This window comes from Suricata suricatta, chromosome 4, assembly GCF_006229205.1.
Source record: "Suricata suricatta isolate VVHF042 chromosome 4, meerkat_22Aug2017_6uvM2_HiC, whole genome shotgun sequence".
Lineage (NCBI taxonomy): Eukaryota > Metazoa > Chordata > Mammalia > Carnivora > Herpestidae > Suricata > Suricata suricatta.
The window spans coordinates 144055622-144069565 of NC_043703.1; the positions used below are offsets into that span (position 1 = coordinate 144055622).

At 41.8% G+C, this 13944-nt stretch overlaps 1 protein-coding gene across 6 annotated transcripts; it reads left to right on the top strand.

Moving 5' to 3' along the window:
• The first annotated feature begins 229 nt into the window (after nucleotides 1–229).
• On the top strand, nucleotides 230–12865 carry SUPT7L (SPT7 like, STAGA complex gamma subunit). 6 transcript variants are annotated; one of them, XM_029938049.1, is made up of 6 exons: nucleotides 230–531; nucleotides 1316–1416; nucleotides 2269–2865; nucleotides 8384–8708; nucleotides 9667–9904; nucleotides 11265–12865. In XM_029938049.1, exons 3-6 carry the CDS (start codon nucleotides 2453–2455, stop codon nucleotides 11525–11527), a joined length of 1239 nt encoding a protein of 412 aa, XP_029793909.1. In that variant the 5' UTR covers nucleotides 230–531; nucleotides 1316–1416; nucleotides 2269–2452; the 3' UTR covers nucleotides 11528–12865. The 6 variants fall into 6 exon arrangements, with proteins under 6 accessions (XP_029793909.1, XP_029793910.1, XP_029793913.1 ...); XM_029938050.1 differs by having other exon boundaries at nucleotides 230–506; XM_029938053.1 differs by having other exon boundaries at nucleotides 230–422.
• The last annotated feature ends 1079 nt before the right edge of the window (nucleotides 12866–13944 follow it).

A 13944-nucleotide genomic window follows, 5' to 3' on the forward strand; every position in this document is an offset into this window, starting at 1 on the left:
TCCCACGCTTCCCTCTCCCAGCGCCCGGTGGCTTCCCTAAACAGCGATGGAGGAGTTGCTCCTTCACCACCCGCCACGTTACGAAGAGGTGAATATCACGGGAAGGTCATAATAAGAAAAAAAAAAAAAAACACAGAAAAAGGCGACCGAGGAGCTCTCAGCACGGGGACATCTTTAGAGGTTGCAACCAGATTGTAATGACTTCCGGTGGCACAGCCGGATTGAGAAGAAGCGCTTCCGGCAGCCTAGGACCACTAGCCCACCAGCCAGTCTTCCGGTCCCGATCCGCGACCCTCCCCTCAGGCCTTTCCCAGGCACACCGTGGTCCGGCCCAGCTCCTGCGACGCGGCAGTGAATAGTGGCGCTTTTATGCCTCCGTCCAGGCCCAGACCTCCTCGTCTCCCGGCTGCGCCGCGCATCAGGTAACCCCAGGATTCTGTGATTGTCGCCTGCGCCTGCTGATGTGACCGAGGAGCCCCGAGGGACCTGTGCATTCTTTGAGCTTGGTGCCTATTCTTCGTCCTCTTTTCGGTGAATTTAAAGACGAGGGGTCCCTTTATTGATCTGTTTTTCAGTGATCTTTGTTTATTCTTTTTTTTTTTTCCCCTAAAACCAATTATTGAGACTGCATAGTGTAGTGGCTAACAGCCTATCTGGATTGTCTCCCTCCGTCATTTGTGATATTGGGAAAGACAGCTTCCACCTTTAAAAACTGAGACAGTTGGGGAAACCGAATTAAACAACAAAGGCAAAGCCTGGCACATAGTAAGCGCTCACTAAATGCCAGGTATACTGTGTGCCAGACACTGCACAAAGATCATGGTTGTGGGAGAGAGATGAGAGAATAAAATCGACCGAGATAAGGACCAGTTCAAATCCAGGCATAAATGCTGTGATGGAGACATGAGAAGTGTTGTGAGAATATAATAAAGGGAGATTTACTGGGGCGGTGATGGCGAGTGGTAACTTAACCTATACTTAAGAATGAATATGGGGAAGAGCACTGGGTGTTGTATGGAAAACAATTTGACAATAAAATATTATGGGGAAAAAAAAGAATGAATAAAAGTCTGCCAAGAATGTGGTGGGTGGCAGGGCATTTCTGGCAGCGATCACAACTTAAAAGGTCGATTTGTGGAAATACATGATATTCTCAAGAAACTAAGTAGTCTGATAGATGTTGGAATGAGAGCGGTAATTTCTTCCAGGAAGCTCGCTCTTTGTGCTCCACTGCACCAGGTCTGTGTCTCTAGAGCAACTCTTTCTGCACACTTTGAGATCAAAATATTGTTTATATTTCTCTCCCTCACCTCAGGTCAGGGATCTTGCAGTGGTCTTTGTTCCTTCCATAATGCCTGGCATTTGATAAAACATTTGCTCAACTTGAAGAGACATATGGGCAGTGAATCTGGAAAGGTGGGTTGAAGCCAGATTGCAAATTTTGATGAATGGTAGGCCAAAGAATTCTGGCTGACTTTTTTTTTTTTAATGTTTAATGTTTTATTTATTTTTGATACAGAGAGAGACAGAACATGAGAGGGGGAGGGGCAGAGAGAGAAGGAGACACAGAATCTGAAGCAGAGGCTCTGAGCTGTCAGCACAGAGCTGGATGCAGGGCTCGAACCCACGAACGTGAGATCTGACCTGAGCCGAAGTCGGAGGCTTAACCGACTGAGCCACCCAGGTGCCCCTGGCTGACTTTTTCCAATAGGCAAGGAGAAGCCATTAGATCTGAGTTTTAATAATAAGTATAGCAGCACTGGAGAATAGATTAGACACAAGGAGAGACTGGAGGAAGGGATACCAATTAGGAGGCAGCAGAAATCACTCAGATTCTTCTGTATATATGTCAAGTTCAATGCATAAGACCATTTAGATTACTGGTCAATAACTTTTTCCACCAGGATCCACTGAAATATTGCTCATGTTTTTGACAGACACAGAATAAGAACTACCTCTTCCTATCTTTCCCTCTACTCCCTTTTCTCCTACTAATTCAGAACAGATGTATCAAAATATTCGAATAAATATTTCAGGTTTCATTTAAGTATCTTGCCTTGCAAATTGTTCAAGATTGGGCATGATGATCGTTCTAGTAATGTGTTAGTGGGGTGAGACGGAAAAATGGCCACTAGAGCTTCCAGTACTATTGCAGCTGTTAGTCTACTAATGGCCCAAATTCCACCTGTGGTTCAGTCCAGTAGGAATTGTCATTGTATGTGACTGGTGACTGGCATCTAACAGTTGTATTTCTCTTAATTTCTTCAGGGAGAACATCTTTGGTCCTACAGTGTTGTTGACACTGACATTTCCTAAGTGATGTTGAACAGCCTACTTTTGATGTAAATAACTGGCTAGACTTCATCTTTTTCACTACGGAAGCTTATAACCTAGAGATTTAAAAACACTGCTTTAGGTCATCACTATATTTAACTTGAAAGGTTATTCCAAAATGTTGAGATACTGGGGAGAGATACCAATCTCATCAAGCCAGACCAACAGAAGTTCCTTTGATTTGCTCCCACGGGAGTTCCGTCTCGTGGAAGTCCATGACCCACCCCTGCATCAACCCTCAGCCAATAAGCCCAAGCCCCCCACTATGTTGGACATCCCCTCAGAGCCATGCAGCCTCACCATCCATACCATTCAGCTGATCCAGCACAACCGACGTCTGCGCAACCTGATTGCCACAGCTCAAGCCCAGAGTCAGCAACAGACAGAAGGTGTAAAGACTGAAGAGAATGAACCTCTTCCCTCTTGCCCTGGGTCGCCTCCTCTTCCTGATGACCTCCTGCCTTTGGATTGTAAGAATCCCAATGCACCATTCCAGATCCGGCACAGTGATCCAGAGAGTGACTTTTATCGGTAAGAGAAGGCTTTGCTCTATCTTACTTTTCTCAAAAAATCTTCACAACAGCACTGTTAAGCATGTAATAATATTTCTGTGAGGAAACTGAGGATAAGAGTAATTGGCCAAGGTCAATTAATAGGAAGGTCTAAGACTTGAAATGATCTTCCAAATCCAGAGTCTGTATCTTTTTTTTTTTTTTAAGTTTATGTATTTTGAGAGAGACACAGCACGAGCAGGGGAGGAGCAGAGAGAGAGAATCCCAAGCAGGCTCCATGCAGTCACTGTGCCGAGCTGATGCAGGGCTCGAATTCAAGAAACTGAGTTTAACGAACTGAGCCACACAGGCGCCCCTTATCTTTTATTTTTGATGTAACAAGTATTTGAGTGCCTATTATATGCCAACCACTGTTACTCAGGGCAAGGAATGACACTGGTATGTAAAAGAATCCACAGTCTCAATCCACAGAGCATAGTCTATTTAATTTAAAATGTAGATTATGGATTTAGCTCAGTGTCTTAAAATTGAGATTCGTGGACTGACTTATTCTCATATTATCAGGAGTCCATCAAGTTTTTTATAAGAGTTTTTAAATTGTGTACGGTTGACCTTGAACAACACCAGTTTGCACTGTGCGGGTCCTCTTACATGCAGATGTTTTTACAGGATAGTACTGTAGATGTACTGTACTATTTTCTCTTCCTTATGATTTTCTTAGTAACATTTTCTTTTCTTTAGCTTACTTTATTGTAAGAATATAGTATGTAATACATGTAACATATAAAATATGTGTTAATTGACTATGTTACCACTTAAGGCTTCCAGTTAATAGTAGGCTAGTAGTCATTGGGGTACCTGGCTGGCCTAGTCATAAGAACATGTGAGTCTTTTTTTTCTTAATTCTTTTTAACGTTTTATATATTTTTGAGAGAGAGAGAGCGCACGTGCGCAAATGGGAAAGGCAGAGAGAGAGGGAGACACAGAATCTGAAGCAGTCTCCAGGCTCTGAGTTGTTAGCACAGAGCCTGATGCGGAGCTCAAACTCATGAACCATGAGATCATGACCTGAGCCAAAGTCAGACACTTAAACGACTGAGCCACTGAGGTGCCCCAAGAACATGTGACTCTTGATATCAGCGTCATGAGTTTGAACTCTGTGTTGGGTGTTGAGATTACTAAAAAGAAGTTAATAAACATAAAAAAAAAAGTAAACCATTAATCATTAAGTTTTGGGGGTTCAAAGCTGTATGCAGATTCTCTACTTCATGGAGGGGCTGGCACCCCTAACTCCTACATTGTTCATGGGTCAACTGTATTTTCATTTTGATAACATCATTTAAGAAATAATATAAAAATGTTCTTGATCCTTGTTACTCAAGACTAACAGCATCAACATCACTTGGGAGCCTGTTAGGAGTTCAGAGTCTCAGGGCCTGCATAGCCTGCTGAATCAGAATCTTCATTTTAACAAGATCTCTAGAAGATTCGTATGTATATTTAAGTTTGAGAAGCCCTACTCCAAGGCCTCCGAATGACTGACTGCCTTATAAACTAATGCTACTACTAGGTTTCATTGTGTAACTTTGCATTCGGTGCCAAATAATTACTTTTTGTTTGCATTTTGAAATTTGTCAGACCAAAGAAAAGTTTAAAATAATAGTTGTCACAAGAGGGGTGCCTAGGTCGGTCAGTTAGTTAAGCATCTGACTTTGGCTCAGATCATGATCTCATAGTTTCTGGGTTTGAATTCTGCAGTAGACTCTGTGCTGACAGCTCAAAGCCTGGAGCCTGCTTCAGATTCTGTGTCTCCCTCTCTCTCTTCCCCTCCCCTGCTCACACTCCGTCTTTCTCTCTCTCAAATATAAATAAACATGAAAAAAGATTTCATATAATAATACAAAAAATGCCCAAATACTCTTTATCAGATTTTACCAATTGTTAACATTTTGCCACATTTATTTTCTCTCACATATGTATAAGTGTGTATACATAGAGAAATATATACATAATAAATATACATACACACCCTTTTTTTACCAAATATTTTGAAGTTGTACATATCTCAATATTTCATCCCTTAATTCTGAAGCATTCTTTCACCTCTAAATTCTTTACCTTATCCTAAGAATAAGGAAACTTTCCTATGTAATTCAGTACCATTATCACATGAAAGTAAATGAACAATAATTAAATAATATCATTTAGTAATTCCATATTCAGATTACTCCAGTTGTCTCCCGAATATCTTTGTAGATCTATTTTTCCCTAATCCAGAACCTAACAAAGCTTCATGCATTGCCTTTGGTTGTTTAGTGTCTTTTAAATTAGAATAGCTTCCTCTTTAAAAAAAAAATGATATAAATCTTTTTTAAGAGTTCGGGTCATTTAGAAATGTATAATGTCCCACTCACAAGATTTGCTGGTTATTTCCTCAAGATTAGATTCAGGTTAAATATGCGTTTAGCAAAAATAAAAAACAAATTAAAAAACTCGTAAATAATACTGCATATCACTCACTGCATGTGCTTATTGATAATAGTTACTACTGTTTTAATTGTCCCAAATTAATGAGAAAAGAACAGCAATAGGCTTAATATGTAAGGGTTGCAGTTGGACCAGGTGGAGACCCGATGATGTCCTGATGCGCTATATAATCAAAGGTTCTAAAGTCCTGGGGATAGTGGAAAAGGGAGGGGGAACTGTGTCATTGCATGCATGGCACAAGCTCAGAACACTTGCCCTGTGCTCATCAGTACCATATTTACATTTTGAAGGCAGTTTAGCTTTAACAAAATTATATTGTTCATCATATTAAATTGATGCTGTTTATTTTTAACTTTAAAAAGCTTTTTTTAATTTAGAGGAGAAAGAGGGCATGAGTGGGGGCGAGGGGCAAAAGGAGAGAGAAAGAGAGAACCTCATGCAGGCTTCACGCTCGGTCCAGAGCCTAATGCAGGACTTGATCCCTCAACCCTGAGATCATGACCTGAGCTGAAATCAAGACTCAGATGCTCAACCAACTGAACCACGCAGGTGCCCGATGCTGTTATTTAGAATTTTGTAGTTGTATGTAAAACTAATTTAAGTTCCAGTTAGTTAACATACAGTGTAATATTAGTTGCAGGTATAGGATTTAGTGATTCCTCACTCACATAGATCACCCCGTGCTCATCACAAGCTCCTCCTTACTACCCATCACCTACTTAACCCATTCTCCTTTTGTATTTCCCTGATGATGACTGACATTGAGCATCTTTTCATGTGTCTGTTAGCCATCTGGATGTCTTCTTTGGAAAAATGTCTATTCATGTCCTCTGCTGATTTTTAACTGGATTATTTGAGTTTGGGGTGTTGAGTTTTATAAGTTCTTTATATATAGCTTTTGGACGGACACTAACCCTTTATCAGATATGTCATTTGCAAATATGCAATATTCTGAAATATTCTCCCATTCTGAAGGTTGCCTTTTAGTTTTGTTGTTTCTTTCATTGTGCAGAAGTTTTTTATCTTGATGAAGTCCCAATAGTTTATTTTTGCTTTTGTTTCCTTTGTCTCAGGAGATGTATCTAGTAAGAAGTTGCTATGGCCAATGTCAAAGAGGTTATACAGTCTGTGTTCTCCTCTAGGATTTTGATGGTTTCCTGTCCCACATTTAGGTCTTTTCAGCTATTTTGAATTTATTTTTGTATATGTTATAAGAAAGTGGTCCAGTTTTCCCAACAGCATTCATTGAAGACACTCTTTTTTCCGGGATAGTCTTTCCTGTTTTGTCAAAGATTAGCTGACCGTCTAGTTGTGGAACCATTTCTGGATTTTCTGTTCTATTCCATTGATCTCTGTTTCCATTTTTGTGCCAGTACCATACTGTCTTCATCACTACATCTTTGTAATATAACTTGAAGTCTGGAATTCTGATACCTCTGGCTTGGCTTTGCTTTTTCAAGATTGCTTTGGCTACTCAGGGTCTTTTTTAGGATTTTAGAATTTTGTTCTAGCTCTGTGAAAAATGCTGGTGGTATTTTGATAGGGATTGCATTAAATGTGTAGTTTGCTTAGCATAGTGTAGGCATTTTAATATTTGTTCTTCCAAACCTCTGATTTTAATTGTTAGGAAGAGCTGTAAACATCAGAAGTTTATAACTAGTTTGTCTTATACACATTTAAGAAATGTTTGACAAAAATAATCTGTATCAGCTATGGGGGTGCTAAAAGAATTATTGTCCTTTGAAATAAGTCCATGTGTTACTCAAATAAAGCAATACTGGTTTAGCTATTTATTTACTTCTGAGGCCATTAGCTTTTGGCCTTTGGAGACTAGCCATGGGAAATAATGGTGAAAATAGTAAATGAAAAGTTACCTGACTGTTGGTTTTGTTTTCAGCTGTTACGTGGATTGCAGTAGTTGCTCCTGAGCAGATAATAGTAAAGTGGGTGGAGAGCTCCATACGCCCTCTTGTACATGGTGACACTTGCCAAGTGTGTACCTTACGTTACTCATTTACTTCCTTTGTCAGAGGGAGGCAGACGATAGGAATTTTGTATTTTTCTGAATAATTAGAAGTTTGCTAGAAGTTGTTTTTAGGAGATTAGACAGATTTTTGAAGTTTTTTTTCTTAGAGTAAGATCTCTATAGGGGCGCCTGGGTGGCTCAGGCGATGAAACAGCCAACGCTTGATTCTGACTTAGGTCATGATTCTAGGGTCATGGGATCAAGCCCTGTGTTGGGCTCCATGCTGAATGTGTAGCTTGCTTGGCATTCTCTTTCTCCCTCTGTCCTTCTCCTTCACTTTTGCTCTCTCTCTCTCTCAAACAATTAATTTAATTTAAAGAAGATTTCTACAGTAGGGGCAAAATGGTGTATTATGAAGAACATAAGACCTGAAGTTAGAAGCTCAACTTCTCGATAATACCTATACAATTTCTTTTTGGTCAGCCCTTCTGAGCCTTAATTTGCTCACCTGCCAAATGGGAATAATATGGACCCTAAGCACAGGATAGGATAAAAATGCTTTGCAGACTGTATGTATTTTAAATTGCTTTTATAAAATTGAGTTGCTTTCTCAGTTCTACAAATGGTCTGTTTTAGTTGTAGAAGAATCTCCTAACTGGGACTGTGAACTTCTGAAGGTCCATTTATCACCCAGCACGTGAGGAACCTATGCTGCGGTGAAGTAGCCAGCACACCGTGAGCCCTATATCAGCTATCATGCTAAATGTTACTGTATCCTACAAGTGGTCAGTGTCCAGCAGCTGGTAAAAGGAAGCTTCCTATCCACCTGATACTCGTTTATATTGTTTGTTATAGACATGTGTTGCCTATTAAAACTTTGTGTAATTGGAGGAGGGCAGAGATGACTGTGAGCTGTTGAGACATGCCCTGGCGGCAGCAAGATGAAACTGGGCTCCGTAACGTGCATAGAATCCCCTAGAAGGCTGGGCCAGTGGCTTGACTGAAATTACAAAACTCTTAGGGAGACAGGACAGGTGACTCCTGTGCAAGAGCACTAATAACACTGTCGTGTGTCCCCTTGCAGCGGGAAGGGGGAACCTGTGACGGAACTCAGCTGGCACTCCTGCCGGCAGCTCCTTTACCAGGCAGTGGCCACAATCCTGGCCCACGCAGGCTTTGAGTGTGCTAATGAAAGTGTCCTGGAGACCCTCACTGATGTGGCACATGAGTATTGCCTTAAGTTCACCAAGTTGCTGCGCTTTGCTGTGGATCGGGAGGCCCGGCTGGGGCAGACTCCTTTCCCCGACGTCATGGAGCAAGTATTCCATGAGGTGGGCATCGGCAGTGTGCTCTCCCTCCAGAAGTTCTGGCAGCACCGCATCAAGGACTATCACAGTTACATGCTACAGGTGAGGTGACCCCGTGAGAAGTGGGTAAAAATGTGTGATGTACGGGTGGTAGCAGGATCCCACGACACTTACCCTAGAGAGCAGGGCATGGGTCTTGGAACAGAGTGGGCCTGACACGCTCTCCACCTGGCTCTGGCTGTGTTCCATTGGCCTCATCACTGACCTGGCCAGACCCCGGGGCCTCCTTTAGCCAGTGCGTGGTCCCATGTATGGACAACACTTCCTCTGGAAGAAATTATAGACAGGTATGGAGAATCTGAGAGGATGTGGTTAGCACACTTTATTCGACAGATATTCATTGAGTCCTATTGTGAGTCAGGCACTGTGGGATGTAATAGTGAATAAGTCCTTTGAATTTGCATTCTTGAGAGGGAAACAAAAACAGGCAAATAAATAATGATCAAAACAATTTCAGATGGCATTAAGTGCTATGAAAAACAGAACTAAACAGAAGGAGGTGATACTCCCCAAGTGTGGAAGAGTGGGTAGAGATACCATTTTGTGTATCTCTTTATCTTTGTGGCCTTAAGTCATTTGTTCACTGTTTTGGTTTCCCCAAATCTAAAATGTCATAAGGATTTTTTAACACCCAACAAAAAAGTCTTTGCTAAGTGATTCAGATTTCCAACACCATTCATTAGCCACCTAGGGTATATATGACAACAGTTTTTATGACAAAAATGTAATCTTTTGTCCCCATTTTGCCTTATCTCTAACAGAGCCTCTTTCACCTTTGTGTAACTTGATGACACACAAGCTTTCTGCAAACAACTTTTCTTTACATGTCTCTGTCATTTACAAATGCAAACTAACCACCTTAAGCAAATTTAGTCCATGTGTCAACTATGCTCCAAAAAAAAAAAGTAAACGATGTTGTCTTTTCCATGGGATGCCACAACCTGACTATTCGTTTTGCTTTTAACATTCCTTTGGAAAAATGACTCTTTCTTGCCAACAGATTAGTAAGCAACTATCTGAGGAGTATGAAAGAATTGTCAATCCTGAGAAGGCCACAGAGGACACTAAACCTGTGAAGATCAAGGAAGAGCCTGTGAGCGACATCACCTTCCCTGTCAGTGAGGAAGTGGAGGCTGACCTTACTGCTGGAGACCAGTCACTGCCCATGGGAGTGCTCGGGGCTCAGAGTGAGCGCTTCCCCTCGAACCTGGAGGTCGAAGCTTCGCCACAGGCTTCAAGTAAGAGGAATCAACCGACTTTTGATTCTGGGAGATCTGCCGGTCTCGGCATTCTGCGTTTCAGAATCAAACTCTGGAGATGAGAGGAAACAGTGTAGGTGGGCAGAAGAATGGAAAGTCTAAGAACAAGTACAGCCCCGCTGATCTGGTGATACCAACACTCTTCTCTTTGTAATCCGTGAAGGGAGGATTCACACAACTGTACGGGCATTATTTAAAATCTTGCCTAGTTAGGACATAGACGCAATACGTGTTATCCTGTTATTACCAGGGTTAATTTAGCTGACCCAGATGGGTGGGCAGATGTCCCCTTCATCATGTAGTATGCGGTACTGTTCTTTCCCGATGCTTCTACGCATTAGACAACTTCCAGGTAGATGGAGGAATGTTTAAATAGTTGGGCTTCCTTGCTAGAGTGCTCCTAACAAATTGTAGCTGAAAGGGATTGAAGTAGGGCTACCCAGTTAGAGGTACCTGCCTCTTCTTCCAGACTCTGTGATCACCTTAGGAATCAGGACGACTCGATCCTTAAGTTAGTTAGATTGCAAATTAGCCTAGATACTCAGTTTTTTACAAATATAAATTGTGATTTCATCTATGCACAAATCCTAAACAGAATTAGGCCACATTTTTTTAAAGTGTTGAGCAGAGAACCTTTCACATGGAAGAATAACTACACAACAGTATTGCTAGAGCACAGAGACAGGAGGGCCAGAGAGAAATCGTTGCAGACTTAGGAACCTTGTCTCTTTTCAGCAGTCTGGGACCTGCTGGCAGCATTTTGTAGTCATCATTAAGTTCATAAAAGGAGAGAGGACCAGGGACTCAAAAAGGCAGGAAAACAGGACAGCCTTAAAGAAGGAAGGAAGGAAAGAAGAAACAACGCCTGAACAAGAGCCTGTGGTTGTGCCTGCCTTTGGGCCACGAGACAGAATCTTTGTACTTGTGTGGTTTTACTTCACTGGTTTAGGGAAAATGGGAGGATGGGTGAGGTGGGGTAAAGGAGAGTGGAGGAAGTAGAAAGGAAAATACTGAGAATTGGTAGCTTTTTTTTTTTTTTGAAAGAGAGGTGACCGGGGAGAGGTAGGGAGAGAGAGAATCCCAAGCAGGCTCAATGTGGGGCTCAAACCCACAAACCATGAGATCATGACCTGAGCCAAAATTAAGAATCGGCCACTTAACCGACTAAGCCACCACCCACGCACTGCTGGAGCTGGTAGCTTTTTGAACAGAGGATAACAACCAAATTCTCCAGCTAAGTAGAATCAGAGTAAAAACTGAGCTCAAAGGTTGTGCCCTGAGTGAAATACTTGTTTCCGGCCTTGGCTTAACCACTAGCTGTGTGTTCTTCCATTGCTAGGCACAGAGGTAAACGCTTCCCCTCTTTGGAATCTTGCCCATGTGAAAATGGAGCCTCAAGAGAGCGAAGAAGGCAACGTCTCTGGACATGGTGTGCTGGGCAGTGACGTCTTCGAGGAGCCCATGTCCGGGATGAGCGAGGCTGGGATCCCCCAGAGCCCCGATGACTCGGACAGCAGCTATGGTTCCCATTCCACCGACAGCCTCATGGGATCTTCCCCTGTTTTCAACCAGCGGTGTAAGAAGAGGATGAGGAAAATATAAAAGGAAAAGGGGAGATGTTCTGTCCAGATTCATAAGACCCAACAGAAAATCCCGATGTAGTCCAGTGTTCTCGTAAAAGATGATTTGACTCTTCCTCTTAAACACAGCGCAATTTCTGGATTTCAGTGGAGACGGATTTAACCAAATAAGTTTGCATTTTACTTTTACATCGTTTTTGTGGTTTCCCACAACCAAGCCACCTTTCCCAGACCGCTCACGACACCAGGATGGTAATCAGGAGACCGGAGTGCTGGCCCTGCCGTTCTTACCATTGCACGGCTAAGATACGCACACTGATCGCCCTGTACACACGGACATTGTATAGACTGAGATTGTTCTCAAACCTCAGAGCTGTGCTTGCAAAGACTCACAAGTAAATATATGCCGCTATCAGATGTCAGTTTTTCCACTGAACTTGCTTCCCGTTGGGGTCGAATCACTGGGAACCTGGTACTAAAACCTAACAGAAAATAGTTAATCCCCTTATCAGTGGTCGTTTTAAAACCGTTTTTGCTGCCCATGAGGTCTCCTGAACCCAGGGGTCTGTGGTGCTGCTTCGGACAGCCATGTTCCATCCACATTGCTTTTTGGGGTTTTTTTTTTCTTCCTTTTTTCCTTTTAATCTCTACCCCCAAAATGGGGCTCAAACTCACGACCCCCAGATCAAGGGTTGAATGTTCTACCTAACGCAGGCACCCTTCTTCTTCCTTCTTTAGACTTACTCCATCTACCCTCATCCTTCTTGTCATTTTCTCATTTCCATTCCACTTTTAAAAATATTTCACCATGTACCTTTCAGTTGTTTTATTTTCTTTGTTGGGAATGAAGCAAACAGGAACTGTCCAAGGACAGACTTATGTGAATTCCATTTGTTGCATCTACTTGGCCGTCAGAGGATAGCAGTCCATTCCTTTGCCAGAATTCCACATCTGCATTGTGTTGCTACTAGATGGGCAGCCTCTAAAAGAGTTAACAGTACATATCTTTCTCCTTTACATCATGTCCTCAACTTTACATGATTACTCACCCATCACAGTATCCGCCCTGCCCAGCATCTAGAAGTCTCAGTATTTATTGAATGATTAGCACTAGAATAATTAGGAGGAATTAGCAGATGTGTGTTTTTTGCTCTGGTAATGGGTTCTGGTATGTTAAATCCTGCTGATATTTGGTTTTTGGGTGAATACAAGTCTTTTGAAATTTACAGCATTCTTTTAATAGAGACCAAAATCAAGGCATGGCTGTAATTAGTACATTACTGAATGCCTTAAATGTACGTCCCAGGTGCTGAGAATGAAAATGAATGCAACAGCAATAAAATGAGATTATAAACCATCAGATAACTTATAAATTTGCTAATTGCACAATCCTTAGCACTTATCTGAACTCCTATTCCAGACTCAGCTTCAGTTTCCCCTAGTTATGAAAGTAAACATCAAGCAGTTTCCATAAAGTAACCATCTAGTATTTAACCCATTCAATTAGCAAGCATTTAATGAGCAACTGTTATGTACTGGTTCCTGTGCAAGAGACAGAGATGAGGGACTACGTCCCTCTCCTTATGGAGCTTTTAGCAGGGGTCAGACAAGTTCTTTTTTTAAAGAAATATTTAAAGGCACTAAGCAGAAAAACCAAATACATTCAGAGTTTTGCTTTGCAAATGGTTTCCTCTTGAAGAGGTTCATTTTTTTTTTTTAACAGTCTTGTGGTCTTTTTTTTTTTTTTTTTTAACATTGATCATACCACGAATTTGTAGGGAATGGGCTCCAGTAGCTCAGGCTCCTTTCCATTGGTTTGCACAAAGGGTGCTTCTCTGGGTGGGCCAGGCTGGCACTTCAGTTGAACCCAAATACCTTTCTCTTTGGCTCCCTTCTTTTTCTGATCATTTTCCTTCACACGTTTCAGGAAGCTATCTCAAGAATTAATTTGTACAATTCTCTTGGCAAGAGCCTTGCCCTTGTTTGTTTACAACAATGGCAGCAGCATACTGGGCCCCGGTTTGCAATGCTGACATTTGTGGGGTGTTCCTTTTTGAACAGTGCCTATCCCCTTGAGGTCCACAATCTCACCTTTCTTGTAGATTTGCATGTACGTGGCCAAGGAACAACTCCAAGTTTTCTAAAAGTCCTAGAGAACATACAGCCGGTACCACTCCTCTTTCCCTTCGGGTTGGTCATTTTGAAAAGTACTGGGAGATGGTGGTTCCACCAGGTTCAAATTTTTAGACCAGTGGTTTCTAGCTATTATCTATAGGTATTAGAATACTTACAGACCTATAGAGATCTATTATCTATAGGTATAGAATACTGAAATTGATACTTAATGGCAAAATATTTTTATTGTTAGAATGTTTACATTGGAGAATAAGCACCCAGATGGTCATGGTTAGGGCACTCTTGAGAAAGCAGGTCATTTTG

Excerpts from the sequence above, each read along its gene's own strand:
- SUPT7L (XM_029938049.1), top strand. The coding sequence starts at position 2,453 with ATGTTGAGATACTGGGGAGAGATACCAATCTCATCAAGCCAGACCAAC. Across the intron at positions 2,866-8,383 it reads CCAGAGAGTGACTTTTATCG|CGGGAAGGGGGAACCTGTGA; the intron begins GTAAGAGAAGGC and ends GTCCCCTTGCAG. Across the intron at positions 8,709-9,666 it reads ATCACAGTTACATGCTACAG|ATTAGTAAGCAACTATCTGA; the intron begins GTGAGGTGACCC and ends TCTTGCCAACAG.